At 36.6% G+C, this 22152-nt stretch overlaps 3 protein-coding genes and 2 long non-coding RNA genes across 8 annotated transcripts; 4 read left to right on the top strand and 1 right to left on the bottom strand.

Annotated features, from left to right (window-relative positions):
* The first annotated feature begins 295 nt into the window (after positions 1 to 295).
* LOC142524624 (uncharacterized) lies at positions 296 to 4304 on the top strand. The gene is made up of 5 exons (XM_075628665.1): positions 296 to 552; positions 1608 to 1749; positions 2076 to 2302; positions 2852 to 3109; positions 3841 to 4304. The coding sequence occupies exons 1-5, from the start codon at positions 346 to 348 to the stop codon at positions 4153 to 4155; spliced, it is 1149 nt and encodes a 382-aa protein (XP_075484780.1). The 5' UTR covers positions 296 to 345; the 3' UTR covers positions 4156 to 4304.
* A 427-nt stretch (positions 4305 to 4731) lies between these two features.
* LOC142525388 (uncharacterized) lies at positions 4732 to 5283 on the bottom strand. The gene is made up of 2 exons (XR_012815062.1): positions 5076 to 5283; positions 4732 to 5033 (listed from the first exon to the last, which is right to left on the bottom strand). It is a non-coding gene; the product is annotated as an uncharacterized LOC142525388 (long non-coding RNA).
* A 660-nt stretch (positions 5284 to 5943) lies between these two features.
* LOC142524911 (uncharacterized) lies at positions 5944 to 6728 on the top strand. Its single transcript, XR_012814988.1, has 2 exons — positions 5944 to 6171; positions 6556 to 6728. It is a non-coding gene; the product is annotated as an uncharacterized LOC142524911 (long non-coding RNA).
* Positions 6729 to 7903: 1175 nt separating this feature from the next.
* On the top strand, positions 7904 to 12524 carry LOC142523627 (splicing factor-like protein 1). 4 transcript variants are annotated; one of them, XR_012814786.1, is made up of 3 exons: positions 7904 to 10427; positions 10526 to 10551; positions 11270 to 12524. XR_012814786.1 is itself a non-coding variant. In XM_075627330.1 (2 exons), the coding sequence occupies exon 1, from the start codon at positions 7925 to 7927 to the stop codon at positions 10388 to 10390; it is 2466 nt and encodes an 821-aa protein (XP_075483445.1). In that variant the 5' UTR covers positions 7904 to 7924; the 3' UTR covers positions 10391 to 10427; positions 11270 to 12524. The 4 variants fall into 4 exon arrangements, 2 of the variants coding, with proteins under 2 accessions (XP_075483445.1, XP_075483444.1); XR_012814785.1 differs by having other exon boundaries at positions 7904 to 10551; XM_075627330.1 differs by lacking the exon at positions 10526 to 10551.
* Positions 12525 to 18531: 6007 nt separating this feature from the next.
* LOC142525411 (large ribosomal subunit protein eL15-like) lies at positions 18532 to 20653 on the top strand. The gene is made up of 4 exons (XM_075629699.1): positions 18532 to 18652; positions 18785 to 18951; positions 19546 to 19743; positions 20173 to 20653. The coding sequence occupies exons 1-4, from the start codon at positions 18649 to 18651 to the stop codon at positions 20416 to 20418; spliced, it is 615 nt and encodes a 204-aa protein (XP_075485814.1). The 5' UTR covers positions 18532 to 18648; the 3' UTR covers positions 20419 to 20653.
* Positions 20654 to 22152: the final 1499 nt, after the last annotated feature.

The raw sequence follows: 22152 nt of genomic DNA, 5'->3' as shown, positions 1-22152 counted from the left end.
TAATGGAAAACTTTATAATTGAATTCTATAACTCAAAACCAAATAAAATATCATGATTACTACAAAATTGTGAGAGAATGAACTAACAAAATGCTGATAAACCAAATAAAACAAATACCATCCAAAATCATATTATATTATTTATATTATATACAATGAAAAATGTAGAACTACAGAAAATTTGTGTTTCATTGATTTAATTTTGCGTCAAAGGGATTCGAATTTGCATTCATTTTTTATTGTTTCAATTGAATTGAAATAAATATATTAGCTTTGTATTTATTTTGGACTAATCAGATTGTCTAACAAATCACATTGACAAGTGCCATCCGGAGAAATGCATACATGGGTCAGGCTGCCACAGTTCGCCAATCGCTCCACCATTTAGATACTCGTTTTCTCGCAAGATCTTCAATCAATAGGCTAACGGAGATCCTTTGCCAAACCTCTCCCTTTGCATTCAAGACACAAGCGAGAGACCTCTCCGTCTCTGCAACTACAGAATCTAAAATGGTGAAAGCCATCAGGGTTCATGAGTTAGGTGGACCCGAGGTATGTGTCCCTTCTTTTCTTCCTTTCTTTCTTCTTGGTTTGCTTTACATTTTATGAGATTTATAGTTTGTTGTACTGGGACACTGTCTCTGTGTTTGGACTGAGTATATGCTTCGTGAAAATTGGTTTCTTGGCTTTTGTGGAGGAGAACAGTCGGAACAATTTCTTAGAGGTCCCTAGTTCGAGGGGGGAGAAGGGCTGATAGAGTGTGATTTGGAGCTAAACTGAGAATTTGTCCGTTCATCGGTGGGTGATCGCTGCACAAGGAAATCTGATGTAGTTCTCATTCGAAGTGGCTGAGTTTGTGGTTCTTGGAAGTTGGAACAGTTCATCTCGGAAGTGGCTCGAGGGTGTCTTTTTTTAGCGTAAAATGTTTGGAGTTCGGGAATTACATTTCATGTTAGGCATGAACTGAAATCATTTTGTTTGGAAAAGATGGTCTGCCTATTTCACTTGTTGAAATCATTTTCTAAGGGTTGCTGAAACACCTGGTGTTTTAATAGTTATGGAAATTTGTTTTTTTTTTTTAAATGATGCGATGATGTCTATTTTTGTTTTCTCAACGTGATTTCAAGACCGCATTTTCCCTTGTTTGTCTCCAATCACTGCATATAATTAGATGATGCAACCACTTATGTACCTTAATCTGCAATTAAAAAAATAAGGGATGTTTTATGTTTATCATCATAGGGTTCTGGGTTCAATTACTGGTGTAGGTATATGTAGCTGAGCAGGAGGTCTTTGTCATCTTAGGGGGATCTAGCCTGCCTTTGCAGTATGTTGCACCTATGAGGTTTAAATTCTGCCAGTGACTAAGATGCGACTTAAAGTTAGTTATATTGTGTGGCTTGGAAGTTGTAGGTCGAACTTGAATCAGCAACATTGAACTCAAATTTGAGTGACTCCTGGTTACCATTTTCACTTAGAAGGACCCAATTTTTGTTAGTGCAAAGGGTTTCTTTGTATGGTAGAATGAATACTGATCTTTGATAGTATTGATGTGGAGTAGAGTTTATAAAATGCTACAATTTACTGCTGTTAATATTGAATGATAGGTCCTCAAATGGGAAGATGTGGAAATAGGTGAACCGAAGAATGGAGAAATTAAAGTGAAAAATAAGGCCATTGGTGTTAACTTCATTGATGTTTATTTTCGAAAAGGGGTTTACAAGGCTTCAACATTACCCTTCACCCCAGGTCCAATTCACTCTCCTCTCTTTACTATTATAGGCTGACATGAATATATATTTTTTTATAAGAATTTGTTTGATACAAATATTAATCACTACAGATTGGTACAGTTAGTGAAATGACCTTTTGACCCCATACTTGGCAAGAGATACTCTGTAATTATTAACATAATCAGTGGTTTTAGCTTTTTGTTCCTATTTGAAACAGCTACAGTTTTCATTTGTTTTCATAGAAGAATATGCATTAACAACACAGATAATCATTTATCGTCACAACCTGCTCCTGAATTATGGATTTTAAGCGCCAAGTTATCTTAAAATGTTTGATGATAGGTATGGAAGGTGTCGGCGTTGTGACTGCTGTTGGACCCGGACTTACTGGTAGAAAAGTGGGAGATCTCGTCGCTTATGCTGGTAATCCAATGGGTTCTTACGCAGAGGAACAGATTCTTCCTGCGGACAAAGTGGTTCCGGTGCCTCCTTCTATTGATCCCACCACTGCAGCTGCCATCATGCTCAAGGGAATGACTGCTCAGTTTCTTGTCCGACGATGCTTCAAAGTAAGTCGTTCTATAGATTATCATTGCCAAAGCTTTTAGTTTGTTATCTGGTATTTAGGCAAGAAGTGGATGCTGAATTTTTTTTATTGTATTTTCTCATCAATAGATTCGATTATGCATTTGAAGTTCTTATTTTTTGATCCATCAAATGGTTTAAATTTTTTTTAAAGAAAAAAATAGATTAATTTGTGTAATATAAAGATTTGAAATTCTTTTTTTTCACTCCATCGAGACATCTGTACATCTTAAATGTTGGGATAAATTCGTCATTGATTAAAAACGTAGAATTCATAGCACAATTCTTGCAGCCAGATGCAATCTTGTATTCTTGTGTTTTTTACTTATTACGTTGGTTGGTACCAATTATCTGATAAAAATTTGTTGCAGCTTCGTCTTAATTTTGTTCTGGCATTATTCGAGGGGCATGATATGCTTGAGTGATACAATTAAAGTGGCATGATTTTATGTTTTCTATAAGACCAGCACTTATTTTATCCCTTTTTATGCAGATTTTCTGTTTTTATCTAGCGTTCCTCGTGTTTTTTACAGGTTGAACTGGGACACACAGTCCTCGTTCATGCAGCTGCTGGTGGAGTGGGGTCTCTGTTGTGCCAATGGGCAAATGCATGTGGCGCCACAGTAATTGGAGCTGTCTCAACTAAAGAGAAGGCGGCTCAAGCAAAAGAAGATGGGTGTCACCATACCATAGTGTACAAGGATGAAGATTTTGTTACCCGTATCCAAGAGATTACATCTGGGAAAGGTGTTGAGGTTGTCTATGATTCGGTTGGAAAAGACACTTTTGAGGTAAAGGGTGTGCGTTCTTAGTTGTAGATTGAAATACTAGAACGGTTAATAGAGGATTATGTTGTCGCCGAAATTTGTTTGGGTCGCAGGTGATAAATGTGAGTTAGAATGCATTTCACTTTTGATCAAGTTGAGTATGATTCATGGACTTGGCCAAGTCTGGGGCTTCCTGCACAGTTTTAGTGCCCTTTTTTACTTCAATCCTAATCAAACAAAAAGGTTTATACCCACGATCCAGGCATTCCAAACATGAGCAGTTCTTGATATTGTGATCACTCTCCTCTCTCCAAAATCAACCCTCATTTCTTCAGCTGGATTCTGGTTTTAGTTTCCAAGGCCATGGTCATTATGCAAATGCGAATTCACGCCCCTGGAACTTGGACGATGAATCGATATTATGTATCTGGGGTTTTGAACACGTATCATGCATTTGGTTTGGGGGTTCTCCTTTGCAGTTTGCGTTAGCATAAACTTCGTTAAGAATCAGGATACGATATTTCTATGGAGTAAGGTTGATCAAGGTCATATCTCCCTTTCTTCATGTTTTTTTACTTCTGTAGCATCACACGCCATGATCACTTGGTCAAAGTTTACCAGATTCTTGAACTGAAAAAACACTACTAAAGATCTTTGGTTTTAAAAGCTTGTGGTACTGCAGCACAAGACCGTGCATAAATCTCGTTGGAACTTATTTTTCCCTGTTAGAATCTAATGTCGTGTTATGTAATCAGGGCTCATTGGCATGCTTGAAATTTGCTGGATACATGGTCAGCTTTGGGCAGGCATCAGGTGCTCCAGATCCAGTGCCTTTGTCGGCTCTTGCAGCTAAATCTCTTTTCTTGACAAGGCCTACACTGATGCACTACAATGTTACTCGAGACCAACTGCTCGAAGCTGCTGGAGAAGTCTTTGCCAACGTAGTATCAGGCGTACTACGTGTTCGTATAAATCATACTTACCCTTTATCCCAGGCAGCACAAGCACATTCTGATCTTGAGAGCCGAAAAACTACAGGATCTGTTGTGCTTGTACCCGATGGATGTTGATTGGAAATAGATCGAGTCACCAAGCATTGTAAAATTTCTTGTGTTGAGTCCTACTGCTTGTTACCTGATATTTGTATTTATAACAGGATATCATGAACATGTTGCCTTTTGTTTTTGGGCCATAAAATAAAATATTTGTTTATGTCTGATTACAACTCCCCGGAGGCCTGCTTGCAAATAACAATTCGTTCAATTTTTTGTCGACAACGATAAACTGGAAAATATTTGCAACGATTTTTTTTTACAACCAGTTCTACGTTATAATTTGCACTCGAGTCGTCGATTTTTACATGTAATTAAATTCTTGCAACCACATATAAGTCTTTTGGCCCACTCTTGTAGGTCGGGTCGGGATAATGGATAAATAACAGAGACATATAATTCATCATGTCATGTTCATTAAATATATAAATTAAAAATTGATTTTTTGTGATTATTACCTTGACTTGTTACAGATTAGGCATACATACATACATATATAGATTGTGAGACGAGTCTTAAATCCAATCCAATTCATGAAAAATATCATTCTTTATATTAATGCTGCGTTTGGTAGATAGGATTAGGTAGGATTGATTATTTTATCACACTTTATCCTGCGTTTGGTACGATTTTTATTTATCCAGCTCAATCTCTCCTACAAGTGATTAGGTGGTATTATGTGTGATTAAATAATAACTCCTTCCTCCGAAGGATTATTAATCCCTCCTCTATCCCTACTCTCTTTCCAATATTACCCTTCTTCCTTCACCGCTATTGAACCACCTCGGCTGCCGGACCGCCGCCGCCGCCCTTGCCGGACTGTCGCCGCCGCCCCCCTCGCCGGACATTCGCCGCCGTCGCCCTCGCCGGAAATTCGCCGGACGCCACTGCACAGCCTTCACCGGACCGCCGCACAGCCACCGCCGTCGCCGTCGGACCACCGCCGGACCGCCGCCATCGGAGTGGAAGAAGAAAAATAAAAGAGGAAGTGCAATTTTGTCATTTCATCAAAAATTTCAAAATTATCCTATACTTAAAAATCTTACCAAACATACTATCATACATTACATTTCTACAACAATCATTTTCTTTATCATTTACTTACTAATCATTAGTTTATTTTATCCTGCAACCAAACGCAGCCTAATAGTATTACTTTTCACTTTAATCATGAATCAAATTGATTGTCTCACAAAATACATCTGTTATACAGTTTTTCAAGACACTTACATGGTGGCTCGTGGGTCCCACTAGAAAATTTTATTTATATTTTTTAGATTAGAATGTCCTACTAGGCACTACCGTTTAAAAGAAGGCAAAAACTTGTGTGAGACGGTCTCACGGGTCGTATTTGTGAGACAAATCTCTTATTTAGGTCATCCATGAAAAAGTATTACTTTTTATGCTAAGAGTATTACTTTTTATTGTGAATATCGGTAGGATGACCCGTCTCACAAATAAAGATCCGTGAGACCGTCTTACAAGATATCTAATCTTAAAAGAAAAAGAATGCCACACATGTATATTGCACAAAAGGTAATGTGATAAAGTCTCACAAGTTAATTTTGTGAGACATGTTTCCAACTCGATCCGTTTCATAGAAAAATATTATTTTTTATACTAAAAATATTACTTTTCACTTTAAGTATGAATTAACTTGATTCGTCTCATAAAATAATATAACTTTGGGATACTTCAGTATTTCACAACATACCAATATTTTTTCTCAAAATACCTTTTTTTCAAACAATCCTTTTATTTTAAAAATAAAACAAAAATAAAACTTCAAATTAAATTGAAATCCTATAATACTGAAACTCGAGCCATTGGAGTATCCAGGCATCGATAGTGCCTAAAGTACTAATTCATGAGCTAGGCTCCCATTAGTTGGAGTAGTGTTCTGATCTCGATGCTTATAAATTACTCTGCAAATACAATAGAAATCACCGCCACTATCTTAAAAAGTTGACAACTCCCAAATTCTTCCCACTTGTGCTGCTCCTTCTCGTCTTCACATGTGCGGCTGACTCGTCTGTAAGTGCTACATTATTTCTTATAATCAGTGATCCTTTGTATTGGAACATGATCATGAATGATATATGTTGTTGGATCTCAATCTGAGCCATTTATGATGATTAGAGGTGGATCTTTTATATCTGCAAAATATATGTTTGTGAGCTAAAAATGTTTTCAAACTATAACAACGTGATCTTTAATCAATTAGTAAATGTTGTTCTAACCATGTTTCGGCTAGGTAACCGTGTTCTCATGTCCTCTAATTTTTATTTTTTTTTGAGTTGAGAGATGGTTTGGTTACGATTATGTCTCGAACCCCCGACGCCGTATTCCAAATTTGAAACATTTATGTCTGATGTTTCTTGTATGTACAAAAGAATAATCTTGTGTTGCATTTAGCAGAATGAATGTGTGTACACGCTGAGCGTTCAAACCGGATCGGTCATAAAGGCAGGAACTGACGCCAAAATCTCCGTCACTTTGGGCGATTCAACTGGCAATTCGGTTTGGATTTCAAATCTCAGGAATTGGGGGATAATGGGCCCGAAACACTAGTACTTTGAGCGGTCCAACACCGACATCTTCACGGGCCTAGGCCCATGTATTGGGTCACCCATTTGCAGGCCGAACGTGACTTCTGATGGATCAGGGGATCATCACGGGTGGTACTGTGATTACATTGAGGTAACCTCTACTGGGCCTCATAAAGGCTGCAGCAAGTCCATCTTCTATGTGTATCAGTGGCTTGCCACCGATGCTCCGCCCTACGAGTTGTCGGCTTTACTCGACGGGTGTAAGGATCGAGACAATTGGAAAATTGGGCCGTATGTGGTTAAGAGGCCTATTGAGTATGGTCCGGAATGATTGATTTAGATCGATTTAAGTATCTATCTATTCGTGTGTTCGGACGATCTCGAGAATAAATAATTTTATCAATAATTTGAATTATTTTTGCCGTTTTGAGTTATTTCCCGGCACGATTTGTTGTGTGTGTGGATCTTACACTTTGGTATCCTAAAATAAAAGGTACATGGAGAGATTTAAGTCATATTTTCAAAAAAAAAAACGATTTCAAATATTTCAAAGTAAAAATAATAATATTGCTGTCAAATATTTTTCTTTGGAGTAAGACGATCTATCTTTATCTATGAGACGATTCAACTCTACCGATATTCACAATAAAAAGTAATACTCTTAGCATAAAAAGTAATACTTTTTTCATGGATGACCCAAGTAAGAGATCCGTCTAAAAAAATATGACCCGTGAGACCGTCTCACATAAGTTTTTGCCATTTCTTTAAGATATTCACACGTGCGCGAAATATGCACCGGATTACTTTGTACTATACAAGAAAATACATAAGCATAAAGATAAAAAAAATTTTAAAAATTTGATGTTGAGATATCAAAATGAATTAGATTTGGATCACATAAAATAAGTGTTGGTTGACTATTTTCACGACTTGATATATGTAAAATGGACTTGTATTTCTCTCTAACTCCTACTATTAAATATCTAATATGATTTGTTCTTATGATTATAAATACATAAATGTCCTCTAATTATTTTGTATTTAATAAGAGTTCTATTAAAAATATCATTCGAATATTTCGTCTGAAAAAGAAAAATGAAAAAAGAAACAAACAAGCAAAAGTAAAATATTTATTATTATCATTTACATAACAGGGCCCAGGGGTTAGGGGAATCGGATCGGGACCCATGATCCGAATCTAACCCTAAATCTCCAAGTTTATATTTCATACCCGTCCTATGTTTTCGTCTCCGCGTCGCAACCCCACTACTCTCAATCTTAAACCCTTCTTCTCTACTTCTGCAATGGACACCATTCAATCCAATTATATGGATTCACCGCCGCAGTCACAGCTCCGATCCCAGCTTCAATCGCCTCATACGGACGATAAGTTATGCAATTACCTCGATAATCATCAACACGAAACCCTAGGGAAAGCTCACGATTCGTCGATTTTGTTTCCCGAGAACGGAGATCCTGGGGTAGGAGAGTGTCTATCGAAATTGAATCTTCCGAAACAGTTGATTTCAGGAAACGGGCTGACCAACACAAACAGCGGGACCGACAAGGATTTTTCCGGTGGCGAGGAAGAGACCACTAGCCGGAGGAAGAGGAGGTCCCGGTGGGACCCTCCTCCGAGTGAGTCGAGCAACGATGGTGCTGGGAATGACGGAGGTGGTGATGGCAATAACGGTACTGGAGGGAGGAAGCGGAGATCCAGGTGGGCAGATGATGAACCCAAGCCCGTGGTTCAGTTGCCTGATTTTATGAAAGATTTCACTGGGGGTATTGAGTTTGATCCCGAGGTTCAGGCTTTGAATAGTAGGTTACTTGAAATCAGTCGTAAATTGCAATCTGGTATGCTTTTGGACGATAGACCGGAGGGCGCTAGGTCACCCTCTCCTGAGCCTGTTTATGATAACTTGGGCATTAGGATAAACACTAGGGAGTATCGGGCCCGTGAGAAATTGAATAGGGAGAGGCAAGAAATAATATCACAGATTATTAAGAAGAATCCGGCCTTTAAGCCACCTGCGGATTATAGGCCGCCGAAGCTTTATAAGAAGCTCTATATTCCGATGAAGGAATACCCTGGTTATAATTTTATTGGGCTGATTATCGGTCCGAGAGGAAACACCCAGAAGAGGATGGAAAGAGAGACAGGAGCAAAGATTGTTATCAGGGGTAAAGGCTCTATAAAGGAGGGTAGGCTGCAACAGAAGAGGGATTTGAAGCCTGATCCTTCAGAGAATGAAGATTTGCATGTGTTGGTGGAGGCCGAGACTCAGGATTCACTTGATGCTGCTGCGGGTATGGTGGAGAAGCTCTTGCAGCCTGTTGATGAGGTTCTTAATGAGCACAAGAGGCAGCAACTCAGGGAGCTTGCAGCCCTGAATGGCACCATAAGGGATGAAGAATTTTGTAGGCTGTGTGGTGAGCCTGGACATCGCCAATATGCATGTCCTTCTCGAACCTCAACTTTTAAGAGCGATGTACTCTGTAAGATATGCGGTGATGGTGGGCATCCTACAATTGATTGCCCAGTGAAGAATACCACAGGCAAGAAAATGGATGATGAATATCAAAACTTCTTGGCAGAATTGGGAGGAACCGGTCCAGAGTCCGCAATCAAGCAAAGCTCAGCAACGCTTGCCCTACCCGGTACCTCGGGAGCGCCTTGGGCAGGTGGTACACATACTTCAAGTAACACAACACAAGCTGCTTTGGGAACTAATATACTCAAGCCAAAGGAATATGATGAAACAAATCTATACATTGGGTACTTACCGCCCACTTTTGATGATGATGGTTTGATAAATTTATTCTCACCTTTTGGTGAAATTGTGATGGCTAAGGTTATTAAAGACCGTGACTCTGGTCTGAGTAAAGGTTATGGATTTGTTAAGTATGCTGATGTTCAACAGGCTAATAATGCCATTGCAAGCATGAATGGCCACAGATTAGATGGGAGGACTATTGCTGTGAGGGTAGCTGGCAAACCACCTCAGCCAACAGTGCCACCAGGACCTCCAGTTTCAGCAGTACCCCCATATCCTGCACCAAATCAGCCTGGTGGTACCTACCCATCCCAGCAATACAATGTCGGTGGTCCAATTTCTGGTGCGCCACCTGGGAGCTATACTGCGGCACAAATTTCATGGGTTCCACCTGGACCACCTCTATATACTTCTTATCCTCATTATCCTCCTCCACCTCCAGGTTCAGCCGTGTATCCTCCTGTTCCAAGCCAACCCCCTCCTCCGTTTGGAATGCAATATCATCCACCGCCAATGCCACCAGCTGCTTCTAGCGCCCCGTTACAGGCTATGTCATCTGGTGATACTCAGCAAAGTTATCCATCTGCTGGTGAGACACAGCAAAGTTACCCGCCTGGAATGCAATCTCAGAGCAATACACCTGTTCAGTCTGCCCCAACCTTTATATATGGTCATTCCATGGGTTCCATGCCACCAAATGCTCAAGCTACATACCCAGCACCTCCTTATAGATATCCGGCTTATTATGGGGCTGTCCCTCCTCTCCCTCCTCCTACTACGCCTCAGTTGACCGTGGACCCCTCTCATAGCTTGAGTAATGTTCCTTGGGCATCAAATCCTCCAGCACCGCCCCCTCCATCCGCTCCTGAGAAAAATAACTACAATAAGGATGCTGAATATGAGAATTTCATGGCAGAAATGAAATGATGACTTAGTTCAATGAAGATCACTTTCCAAATCGGAGGTAAGCACCTCATCAATTTATTCATATTGGAGTAATTCACCTTCTGTTCTTATTGCCACAATATCTGATTGATTTGTGTTTTTTCACATGCTTGCCAGCCAATTATGGGAACAGGTTACGTCAGGTAGTGATATCTCATTAGATAGCCGTCTGAAATGGAACTGCTAAGGGTTATCCTCGTGATTATGATATTGTCTCTGAAATCATTGTATGGCATATGCGTTGGACTAGGGTATATTTGACTTGTGCTGATTAACAACAACGGTATATTGGCCTTGTACTGATTAGCAACGGTTAAAAAATGCTATGGCTGTATAATTAACACTGCTAGTAAAATGTAAGATGTGAATTAGACTTGCACTTAGTTAATGGTTTAATGTTTTGACATCCTAGTGTACAGTCGTAGATAAACTGAATCAAATGGTCTTATCACATTTCCTCTGAACCTACGAGCCTTTGTTCCTTTTCTCGAATCATTTTTTATTGATTGAGTTCGAGTTTATTTTCTGCAAGCAAACAAATAAATTTCTGCTTGGGAGTCATGCCTGGCCATGGTCTTAGGAAACAATAGAACCAAATAAATTGTTAATCCATGGATAATAGATTCTTGTCCTCATGTGAAATGTTTGAGTCTGTGCAGATAGCCTATTCTGACTGATACAACTATCTGTGTTCCCATGGGCATCTACTCTACCATTTGTTGGGAGTCTTGGCCCCTCTGAGATAGTATTTGTGTGTGATATAATTTTACCATGCGTGCTTGTTTTTTTTTCAAGTAGCTGTAGTGATTATTTAATAAATTATAACACTCATTTCTTTGTCGTTGTGCAATATTTTGACAGGCCCTTTGTTGGAGCACTTCTCATCCTGATTTCTTATCTCTTGCCATGATTTACTTGTTGGAAGTTTGGGACTCACATAACCTTGATGTAATGTTAACATTTGCAGAGAGTTGCGAGAGGTTCTGTTCATTCAGCCATCTGGTGGACTACTGATTCACAAAATCTTCTGTTCGTTGTGCTTTTTGTATGACTATTCTGTCTGTTGACGTTTTTATTTGCTTTATCTTAAATTTAATTTCTACATATTTGAACGCTTCAGTTTCTGGTTGCTGACCTTTGTGTTGGTCTATCTCACTATTACCCATGTGATTGCATTGTGCCTGCTTTATTAGACATGCTTCTGTTTTAGTTTTATGCCTTCTGTTCCTTGTAATTATGATTGTTCCTAGTGGTTGTAGCTCCTGACACACTTGAAAGCAGGCTGATGTTTACCTCTACTTATCTTAGCAGACTGAGCACGTCTTGGATTGTATGTTCCCAGGTGGTATGTTTAATATCTGACAAATTCTTATCAACCGCCATTTGAATTTCATTCTTTAACTCTCTGATCTCTTTTCCTAGTTCGTGTAAGGCAGGTGCTGTGATTGTGCTGATATAGTATTTGAGCATTCAATTTGCTTCCCTCGGAATGTTTTTGCCTCTTGACATTAGCCTGTGTTCCCCCTTTATATGGGAGTGCAGGCGTGGATTTGTTTTATTTGTTTGTTGGTTGATTGTTTGAACTTTCAACGACTGACTGATTGCAGGAGGAGGCTTTGTGCTGCAAAACAATTGGTATAAATGGATGTTTCTATGTAGGTACTTCTCTTAGAGAATGTGGGTTTAGACTCTAGTGTATGATACATTTCCATCCATTAGATCTACTTGGCAAAACATATCTAAGCAGAAGCTACGGAGTTAATATTTTGCTGTTTTCTACTTGTGAGAGTTTTTTATGAACTGACCTGAGAATTCGGGTCTGTGCCCCTTACCAAAGAAGGGACATAATTTATGTTTTTGCAACTTAATTGGAAAATTAATGTCATCCTAATGTTTGACTGGATATTACCAGATGAAATTGCTCCTGATGCTCCTGATGAGGCCATGGTCACTTTCTGGAATCATTGTCTAATGCCTACCATTGTCTTTTTGTTCTGTGGTTGCCTTAAGCTTCATACTCAAATTGTACTTCTGTTTTGTGATTCATTTCAAATTATAGGTGACCTAAGAAACCAAGTCGACTATGAAAATGAAATGTCTGGCATGTTAACTGGCATTTTATGGTGTCCTAATACCGTTTTTTGGCCCACACGTTGAAGCTGTATCTGTTGATGTGATCTTGATAGTTGATTTTTTCTCTGTTTACTCACATGCAAAAGCCTCTCTTTTTTCAAACAAGGTTATGCGTTGGTGCATGAAGCTGACTCTTTCACTTTCCGTTCCTTGATCACCCCCTCCATTGAAATATGCACGTCCCATTATTTTTGGGTTGAATTATTATGGTTTCCCAGTTCGTCTTTGAAAAAAGATTGCTATTGTCGTGGTCTAGCGTTTTGTCGTATGTTCAAATTCTGGTGCTCATTGACCTGGGAGGGAAATTACTCTTGTTAAGCACACAGTTTTTAGCATTCCAAGTTGAGCAGTGCCTTTTCCTTGACCAAAATACCAACTGGCTTTTCAGCTTGTTCCCGGAACTCCAAAAATTTTGGGTAGTTTTAAAAAAATTTATGGTACTGTCAGCATCGAATTTCATTGGTCTTGTATTTGTTTGATTGATCTTTTGATGATGAGATAACAGGACGGAGGTATGAAAGTTGCTTCTGTACAGAAGGTTGGATATGGTGTAGCACGTATATCAGTTGTATGGTCCTACTATACTTCATTCCAATTTTGGATTGTCGGTTTGAGTTGTTTTGTAATGGTTATTTACAATCAAGAACAACCTAATCGAGTTAATGTTTAAATAAATTATAGGGTTTTTAAATATATAACTGAACGCTTCTATACTTTACATCCAGACAGGTGTAGACGGGGACATCTGGCTTTGGTGAAAAGCTTAACACGAATGTTCTGAGGCTATTTAATTAAAAGGTTTTTTTAAACCAAATTAAAAGGTGTTTTAGTTAGATGACAGTAGTGGATTAAAAGCAAGTAGGTTCCGGGATGGTGACTTGAATAACAAGCAATGTCATTTATTTGCACCAGACGAATAAGCACTAGGCTTATCCATCGACACCATTTACTCTATTTACTTACGCTTTGGTTTCAAACTTCATAAGCAACAATTGCTGCCCAGCAACCAATGTAAGAAAACGGAGTCTGCCTTAAATTTGTGTGATTCTTTGTACAATCTTTAATCATCGAACCCGATATTGTAGCGCATGTTGGCGTGGATTGGGGTTTGTCAGTAGTTCCCATGTCTAAGCGGCTGGCTAATGTGGGGAATCCATGCATGTTGTCCATAGAGTAAATCGGTCTTCTATAGGAAGGGTGTCAGCAACAAAAAACAATAGCAGTCGTCCCTCAGCCCCGGAGCCATCAACGAACTTGATAAATTATTTTCATTTTCTAAAAATTTTGAAGTTGGAAGACAGGTTTATGTAACTTGTAGATAATACAAAACAAAAGATTCTTAATGAGACAAGCTTCATATATTTTAGTAAAAAAATGTGATTTTTCTATATGAACATGTATTGTATTTGTTCAGTGTGATGGCAAATTCATATGTAGTTCAACAGAATCGGAAATTAGATTAGATGTGCCTTGGTGGTTTTTCAGGTATCTTCATTTGTTAATACAAACCAAAAATATTGTCCATGGGTTGCCATAAGAACTATAGGACTTCACTATTTGTGAAACGTTGGAAGTGTTTTTTAGAGTTGCAGTTTAATGGCAATTAGATAAGTTGATACTACATTAATTACACACTGGATGTATTCATGATTGTTAGATTAGAGATATAGTTTTTTTAAAAAAAAATTTAAAAAAAGTAAAAAATAAAAAACTGTATATCTCACGCCCGAATTTTTATAGAATCATTGTTCGTGATCGTTAATTTGATTCTTGGAATTTAAAACTATATAAATTGGAACATTTTTTCGAGAGTATGAGTGAGAATTCGGATATATTTACATGTGAAATAACAATAAGAGAAGTTGTAATATTACTTTTACAATTTGTCTTAGAACTAGCCGTTCTAGCTAATGCATGAACAAAAGACATAAAAATATAGTTATGAGGTTTATGATTCTACAATCTTCCAATATCAAAATCAGCCTATGACTATACAAGCAATTTTGAATCATGAAACAAATTGAATATTTCATTTTCAATTTAATAAGAATCACTGAATATGTCCAATGCAGAAATAAAAACCAAATTCCGTCTAAAACACGGTACAATAAATGTTTCAAAAAGATCCAAATATATTTCAGTCTTCAACAATAATATAAATTTTCTTATTGTTTCAAATTTGTTTCCGTCGCCAATGTAGATGAAGCTCTTAGGCAATCCTGTTTAAAACACTGATGTGAGTTGTTGAACAAGAATCTATGAGTTCCCATCTGAAGAAGTGGGGGCGACGGTAGTTGCCGAATCTTCTACTGGTACTTGGACAACTATGTGAATCGATGAGCTCTCTCAAATACCAGCTCCCCATGAATAAACCATGGTGGGAATTTTCGATGGCCGAAAGCTACACATCGTTTTCATAGCTGTTTTCGTAGTGAGCTTGCATTAAAGTTAAATTGACCTCAAGTAAAACTTTCTTAGCACGTCAAATATGATAATTTGTACATTGCTTCTTTATATGCTCGTCATTGCTACATAAAAAAACAACCAATACTTTGAGAATCACTAAGATTATTTGATTGTTTCTTCAGAGGCCGTGTATCTGCAGATTCTTTTATCCTTCGAGGTAGAGGCATGATGAAAATATTTTTTCTTGTCTTGCTTCGACATTTCCTCTACATGAATACGGTGCGAGATGAGCACGTTTAAAGACCAAATTTTTGTATAACAATTATAACTCACTTTAAACTGATTGAACCTGTGGAAGAAGATATATAAAAACTAAATTCACCTGTAAGTCCTCAAAGATGTCAAGCTTCAGGGCTTTTAACCTTGAAGCAAGACGAGACGCTCCATGATGTACTCTCTCTGTTTTCTTTACTCGTGTACCTCATTGAAACGAGACTTGTCAGAAGTTTAACAATTTCATATTTTTCGATTTTAGACAACCTCTTTTCGAATTCATGAAGGAAAGCCTTACCCGTAGCAATGTCACTAGATATTGTGCCCCTGAATGTTTCTGAAATGAAACCTCTTCATGATCATTACACACATGCGATTTGACCTCTCCCACCTTTCAAACTCTCTCGTTTCATAAGAGATACTATTATTAGTAATGGCAGGAGGAGAGTCGACCATTATCATCATGTCCAAATCCACGACACTGAGAGTTATCAGTAAATTATCTCGCCATAATTCAAAGTTCGAGCCATTTTACATAGAAATATAATTTATGTTGGGATGAATATTTGCAGAAAGTCAAATCTGATTAGAGAACAAAAGCCAAATGTATGTGCTCAATCAAATATCCAAATAAAATAATCAATAAATTCAAATAATGTGAACTTCATAAAAATGATATCGAACACTCCATTAATATTTTATCTTTGGACAAAAGATTAACTTGTAAGTGATATCATGACACAATAGTCAAACACTGATATCAACTTTCATATCAAATAACAATCTTCATTTGTGCTGATTTATTATTCAAATGAAAAATCGTACAACAATCACATGTTTACTACAAAAAGTGTATATGTAATTATATTAAATATTACAATTCATTTGGAAAGATCATATCATATATCAAAATCTTTTTGTATTTCAAAATAAAATTAATCTCCACAAAATATATCAATTTGGCGACATATTATTTCAATCAATCTCTTTTAAAATACATATAACATTTTCATTATTTGAATAATTGACAATGTAAACTTAAACCGAATAAACTCAATCGTAAAAAAATATTTTGGGTGGGCCGCGAACTGGGGCACCCATGTACGCCTGCTGCTGTCCAAAACATACTTGGCACGCGAGGCTCCCCAAAACTGCTCATATGCATGTCTACGACTGTTTTGGGCATGCGGTCCCCCTACAAAATTACCCTGCGCGCATGCGTCTGTCTAGGCCACTATTGGACGTGGTTTTGGCGAAAAGTTTTACCCGGATTTTCAGTTTTCCTATAATTTTTTTAAAAACAAAAACTAGATAAAAAATCGAAGTTTTATACCAATTCCTTAAAATTTTCAATCAAAATCTCTTTATCAAATTGAATTTTTAAAATATCTGTTTTCAACCAAAATATTTTTCAAATACGAAGCTATATAAAAGAAATTTCAAGAACAAAAAAATATCTAAATTTTAAACGAATCTAAATGATTCAAGTATGAGTGACTCTAATACCACTTGTTGAGAAAATATTTAAACCACATAATCTATCATACAAATTCATTAAGAATTTGACTAAAAACTTAAGCGGAAACGTACACGTCCTAAGAACGAGTCCAGATCTTCCAAATCTATGTGTTTTTTTTAGATAATCCTCCAATTTCTCTTCAGAACTATTTTCTATTTTCTGTAATGAAAGTAAATAAAAAAGAACATGATATCACGCGATCTAGAGGCCATAGAATATATTAGATACATTGAAATCCAACAACCTGAAACATTAGTTGAACAATTCATTTTGGGCTCAATTTAACCAACAACCTTCGACATATAATCATTCACATAAAAGCTACATAAACAGAATTAATCCAACAAAAAATTCTCTCTCAATTGCGGAAAAGGATTGAGTTCCTATAAAAAACCAAAACCCCTCCTTAAATCGTATTAATTTTTTTTTAAAAGAGTGAATTTATTTGTGAAAAAAGGTGCTTGAAGTTAAATAAAAGAAGATGATCCACTTCTTTTTATTTAAAATAATGATATAATGGTCAATTTACAATTTTTACATTTTGTCTACCTTTAAATAATTTAAACAAAATATCAATTTTAGTTTGATATGAATTGGTGTATGATATTTTTTAACCATATATCTCTCCTTGAATAAATTTTAATATGTAAGTATGTTCTTTTGATAAATTTTAGTTATTTTCGTAAAAAAATCATATAAATAAATAACTAATATATTTGTTAAAAGTTATAATTATGTTGGGTGCAATAATTGTCTCTGCTTGGTAAAGCGATCGAACCATGGTGCTCGAGTTGTTGTGCGGTTTAAAAGATTTGAGTTGCACCATTACCACAAGCTATAACTTTTGGTAAAGCGGTAAGCACTCGGTCCTACAATTGGTATCAGGGCCAAGGTCATGGGTTCGATTCCCATTGATTGCAAGGTGTGCAATTATTGGGGGGAGATTGTTGGGTGGAATAATTGGCCCTGCTTGGTAAAGCGATCGAACCATGGTGCTTGAATTGTTGTGGGGTTTAAAAGATTTGAGTTGCACCATTACCACCAGCTATAGCTTTTGATAAAGCGGTAAGCACTCGGTCCTACAAATTACATCATCAAATATATGTGTATATTTTGAAAGATTTTTTCAGCAATGTATTACAAAAACTTAACAATAAAATTAGTAATTAATTACATTATTTTAGAGAGAAATATAAAATTGATAGTTATAAAATTATAATTGATTTGATGAACTGTACATTACTAAAAATATGACGTTTTGTAAATAATTTGTGGCCTAGGTGGATCCTCTTGCACATAGAAGTAGGGGCGAGCAAGATTTCGGTTGAACCGAATTAATCGACTGAACCAAGCCAATTCGGAAATTCGGTTCGATTATTTCAGAAATTCGATTTTCAAATTAAAAAATTCGGTTATATCGGTTAATTCGGTTCGGTTACGATTTTCAAAATTTTGAAATCGGTTAACCGAATTAACCGATATAATAAATACTATTATTTCATAATTTTTTTAATTTATCAATTTATATATATTTTTTATTTTTTAATTTTAAAATCAATATAATATGTATTAATTGTATTCAAACAAAATTTATACATTTAAGATTTGTGTGATTTTATGGTTTATGCATTTGTGTAGATTGTAATACTAAAAAATTAAATATATAATTAAAGTAAAATTACAATTTTTTTTTAAAAAACCAATCGATTTATTTGGTAACAGACTGAATTAATCGATTTTAATTCGATTCGATTTTCACCGTGAAAAATAATTCGATCGATTAGAAGGATGGCTGCACTAACTAATCAAGCCCACCAATCAGCTAAGCCCACAACAACCTCGAAGCTATCCTCTAAACCCTAATTTCAGCTGGTCGTCATCATCTTCCTCCGAACTCAGCTGCCGTGCAATGGGTACGTTTAGCCCCAAAACCCCAGGACCTAGACCTCCATTAATGTGATCATGTTTCTCTTCTCATGTCACATTTAAGGTTTCCAATCGGTTGGAATGCTGATTGATTTGGGTTATCTGTGGTCTTTCTGCAGGTGCCTACACTTACGTGTCGGAGCTGTGGAAGAAGAAGCAATCGGATGTGATGAGGTTCTTGCTGAGGGTTAGATGCTGGGAGTACCGTCAGCTTCCGGCTGTTGTACGTGTTACGCATTCCACGCGTCCCGACAAGGCCAGACGCCTCGGTTACAAGGCCAAGCAAGTGTGTATCTGACTGCTCTCGTTATTTTATCTCGTTTCTCTTTGTCTTTGCTCTGACTTAGGATACTACATTTCTGGCGTGCTTGTTGCAAACTTGCAGTGATGACGTTCGTCCAATCATAATTATGGGATCTGTTCTTTTATGTGTCATGTTATTAGTGATAATCGTGTATACTTGAAAGTTTTTTTGAAAAAAATAGGTGCATGTTTTTGCGGTAGGAAAAGTAGTTTTGTGGTTGGCATTCTTATTTTTTTTAAAGCGTTCAGTCTTGTCAATTTTTTAACATTTCTTGGGTCTTGTGAGAAACAACTAATGTCAATGTAGGAATATTGAGGTTAGGAGTTGTTGCGCTTCTTTTGACTTTTAGTCACTTGGATCCTAGGAGTTACAAAATGTTTTGATTGTGATGCAGATATTACATGCCTGTTTTTTTTCTTCTTGTCTGATTTTTTAAAATTCAACATCTGTCTTAAGGTCTGATCAGAATACTTCATCTGTGATCCCTTTTTGAAGTTTACTGATTATTATTATAGCATTAATGAATATCTTTATCATTTATTTCCGATGTGTAATTTGGCTGACTTATGCCTACAGGGTTATGTGATCTACCGTGTTCGTGTTAGACGTGGTGGAAGGAAGAGGCCAGTGCCGAAAGGTATTGTCTATGGTAAGCCCACTAACCAGGGTGTTACTCAACTGAAATTCCAGCGCAGCAAGCGGTCTGTTGCGGAGGAGAGGGCAGGGAGGAAACTGGGTGGCCTGAGGGTTCTGAATTCGTATTGGATTAATGAGGTTCACACTTTAAAAACATTTAATTAGATTCATTTATTTTGTTTTCTGGAACATTATCGATGCGTCATGGTGCACTAAAATCTCAAGTAAAATCTGCTTGTGCAAATACTGGGAGATTACTTTTTGCCCCACATAGTGCGATCGAACTAGCCTTGAGGAATTCTATCCTGGTGCCAGTGTGTTGGTGATTTGATGATCATCAAAGTTGTTTCTGGCACCTGTCAAGTTAACACTGCTGTGTTTTTTTCTTTTTGCCCCACGTAGATGCGACCGAACTAGCCTTGAGGAATTCTATCCTGGTGCCAGTGTGTTGGTCATTTAAGGACTATCAAAGTTGTTTCTGGCACGTGTCAAGTTAACACTGCTCCGTTTTCTCAATACATCTTCAGATACTCATTTAATATTGTGTGCTAACTGCTAATGATGTAGGATTCAACATACAAGTACTTTGAAGTTATTCTGATTGATCCAGCCCATACGACAATCCGGAAAGACCCAAGGATCAACTGGATCTGCGATCCCGTCCACAAACACAGGGAGCTTCGGGGGCTTACATCTGCTGGAAAGAAGTTCAGGGGTCTCCGAGGAAAAGGCCATCTGCATCACAAAGCTCGTCCTTCAAGAAGAGCTACCTGGAAGAGGAACCAGACTCTGTCTCTACGCCGGTATCGTTGATCTTTATGATTTTTTGGGTTTCCGCATATCTTGTATTTGCTGGTAAGAGTTGTTCGCTACTTGAGAAGAAGCCTTCTATTTTATTCAGTTATTTGATAGCCATTTCTGAGTTAGGAGTGCAGCAGCTCTTGCTTGATCTGCTATCTACTTCTAATTTTTGTTATTTGTGTTTCCTAAAGACTTCTCTGCAGAATTTGTAGTTTATCTGAGGAAAATTCAGAGGTTTAGCAGTGAAGACCTTGATATTGTTGCCAATTATATATCTTGTTTTAGTGAAACATAAGCGTATAAAGTAAAGCTCGTGTATAATTTAGCCAAATTTTAATTGAAACAATTTCAATTATTAATGTATAATATATATCTTTACTTCATTTTCAAATGTCATTTTAAAATAAACAAATGTTAGTCTAAGAAACCCGTCTTATTTGGATGAATGATATTTAGGTACATTATTCATTAACAAAATTAAAATTATGAGCATTTTCGTGTTATCTATATTATCTATATGATTTTATTAAGTTTGAGATACTTTGAATAACTAACTTTGGTGTCATGGTCTATTTTAATAATTATATATATTAATAAAATGCTAAAACTTAAGTCATATGTACTTCAGCGGATAGAGTCATTGTTTCTTAGAAATTAAGTTATATGTTCAATTCTTATTGATGTTATTTTTTTATTCTTTTATTTTTCTATTTATTTATTATTTTATATATCAAAATTATAGTGTAATATCTTACTATTTCTTATAATTATATTTTGATCCTCATGTAAATATAAACTACATGAATTGTAAAAAGTTATATTTTGATCCTCTTTTAAATATAAACAAAATGAATTATAAAAAATATTATACAAGAACGTAACGCGTGTGTCGGTGCATTAATTATTATGATTGCTTGGGAATGTGTATTAAATGAATTAATTAAACAAATTATGGGACTATGGGTGATATCCCATGATCAATAAATTAATTATCTCATGTTTTTCTCGTTTTTTCATTGGCTCACGAAATACTTAAGCCGGGGGAGGAAAAAAGTGGACTTGGGTTAAAACGGATCCTTGGTTGTTTGTCAATCACGCTTATTACCATAGTCATAATAGAAAACCATTTTCCAAAAATGTTCTTCAACTTTTTTCCATAATTTCACCGGTCCTTGTCTGAAAAACAAACCACCCCAAACTCACCAAGATCTGGCAGAACATAGAACTTCATACATGGTGTCTAACAAATCGAATGCTGCGATTCCACATCCACAAAGACGTCTGGAAATTGATTTCTCTTTTGATCAATATGATTTATTTGACAAAATCTCTCGTTTTTAAACGAATTTGAAGTCGCACGCTTCGACAAACGACTCTTTTCAATGTCAGAGTGACCTATAATACACAAAATCTGGACTTTTTTGGAGCACATATAGTATTGGTCGATTTTTTTGGGAAACAAATTGCATTATGACTTGAAGAGTTTATTTTATTATTTTTTGTTTTTTTATTAAAAAATCTAAGAAATATTTTGGACAGAACATCAAAAAATTATTACTTAATCCTATTCATACAAATCAAATCAAAACAACATATTTTATCACCACATATTACATATTCTTCTTATATATATAAATTTTTTTTGACAGATATATATATATATATATATATTTTTAAAATTTATATTACTCATTTTAGTAAACATTAGATAATCTAGGCCCGAACTGTCTCTTGTATTATTCCCTT

This window comes from Primulina tabacum, chromosome 14 (genome assembly GCF_025594145.1).
Source record: "Primulina tabacum isolate GXHZ01 chromosome 14, ASM2559414v2, whole genome shotgun sequence".
Taxonomy (NCBI): domain Eukaryota; kingdom Viridiplantae; phylum Streptophyta; class Magnoliopsida; order Lamiales; family Gesneriaceae; genus Primulina; species Primulina tabacum.
This window is presented reverse-complemented; position numbering and strand designations above follow the sequence as displayed.

Excerpts from the sequence above, each read along its gene's own strand:
- LOC142524624 (XM_075628665.1), top strand. The coding sequence starts at position 346 with ATGGGTCAGGCTGCCACAGTTCGCCAATCGCTCCACCATTTAGATACT. Across the intron at positions 553-1,607 it reads ATGAGTTAGGTGGACCCGAG|GTCCTCAAATGGGAAGATGT; the intron begins GTATGTGTCCCT and ends ATTGAATGATAG. Across the intron at positions 3,110-3,840 it reads TTGGAAAAGACACTTTTGAG|GGCTCATTGGCATGCTTGAA; the intron begins GTAAAGGGTGTG and ends TTATGTAATCAG.
- LOC142523627 (XM_075627330.1), top strand. The coding sequence starts at position 7,925 with ATGTTTTCGTCTCCGCGTCGCAACCCCACTACTCTCAATCTTAAACCC.
- LOC142525411 (XM_075629699.1), top strand. Across the intron at positions 18,952-19,545 it reads TCGGTTACAAGGCCAAGCAA|GGTTATGTGATCTACCGTGT; the intron begins GTGTGTATCTGA and ends TTATGCCTACAG. Across the intron at positions 19,744-20,172 it reads ATTCGTATTGGATTAATGAG|GATTCAACATACAAGTACTT; the intron begins GTTCACACTTTA and ends CTAATGATGTAG.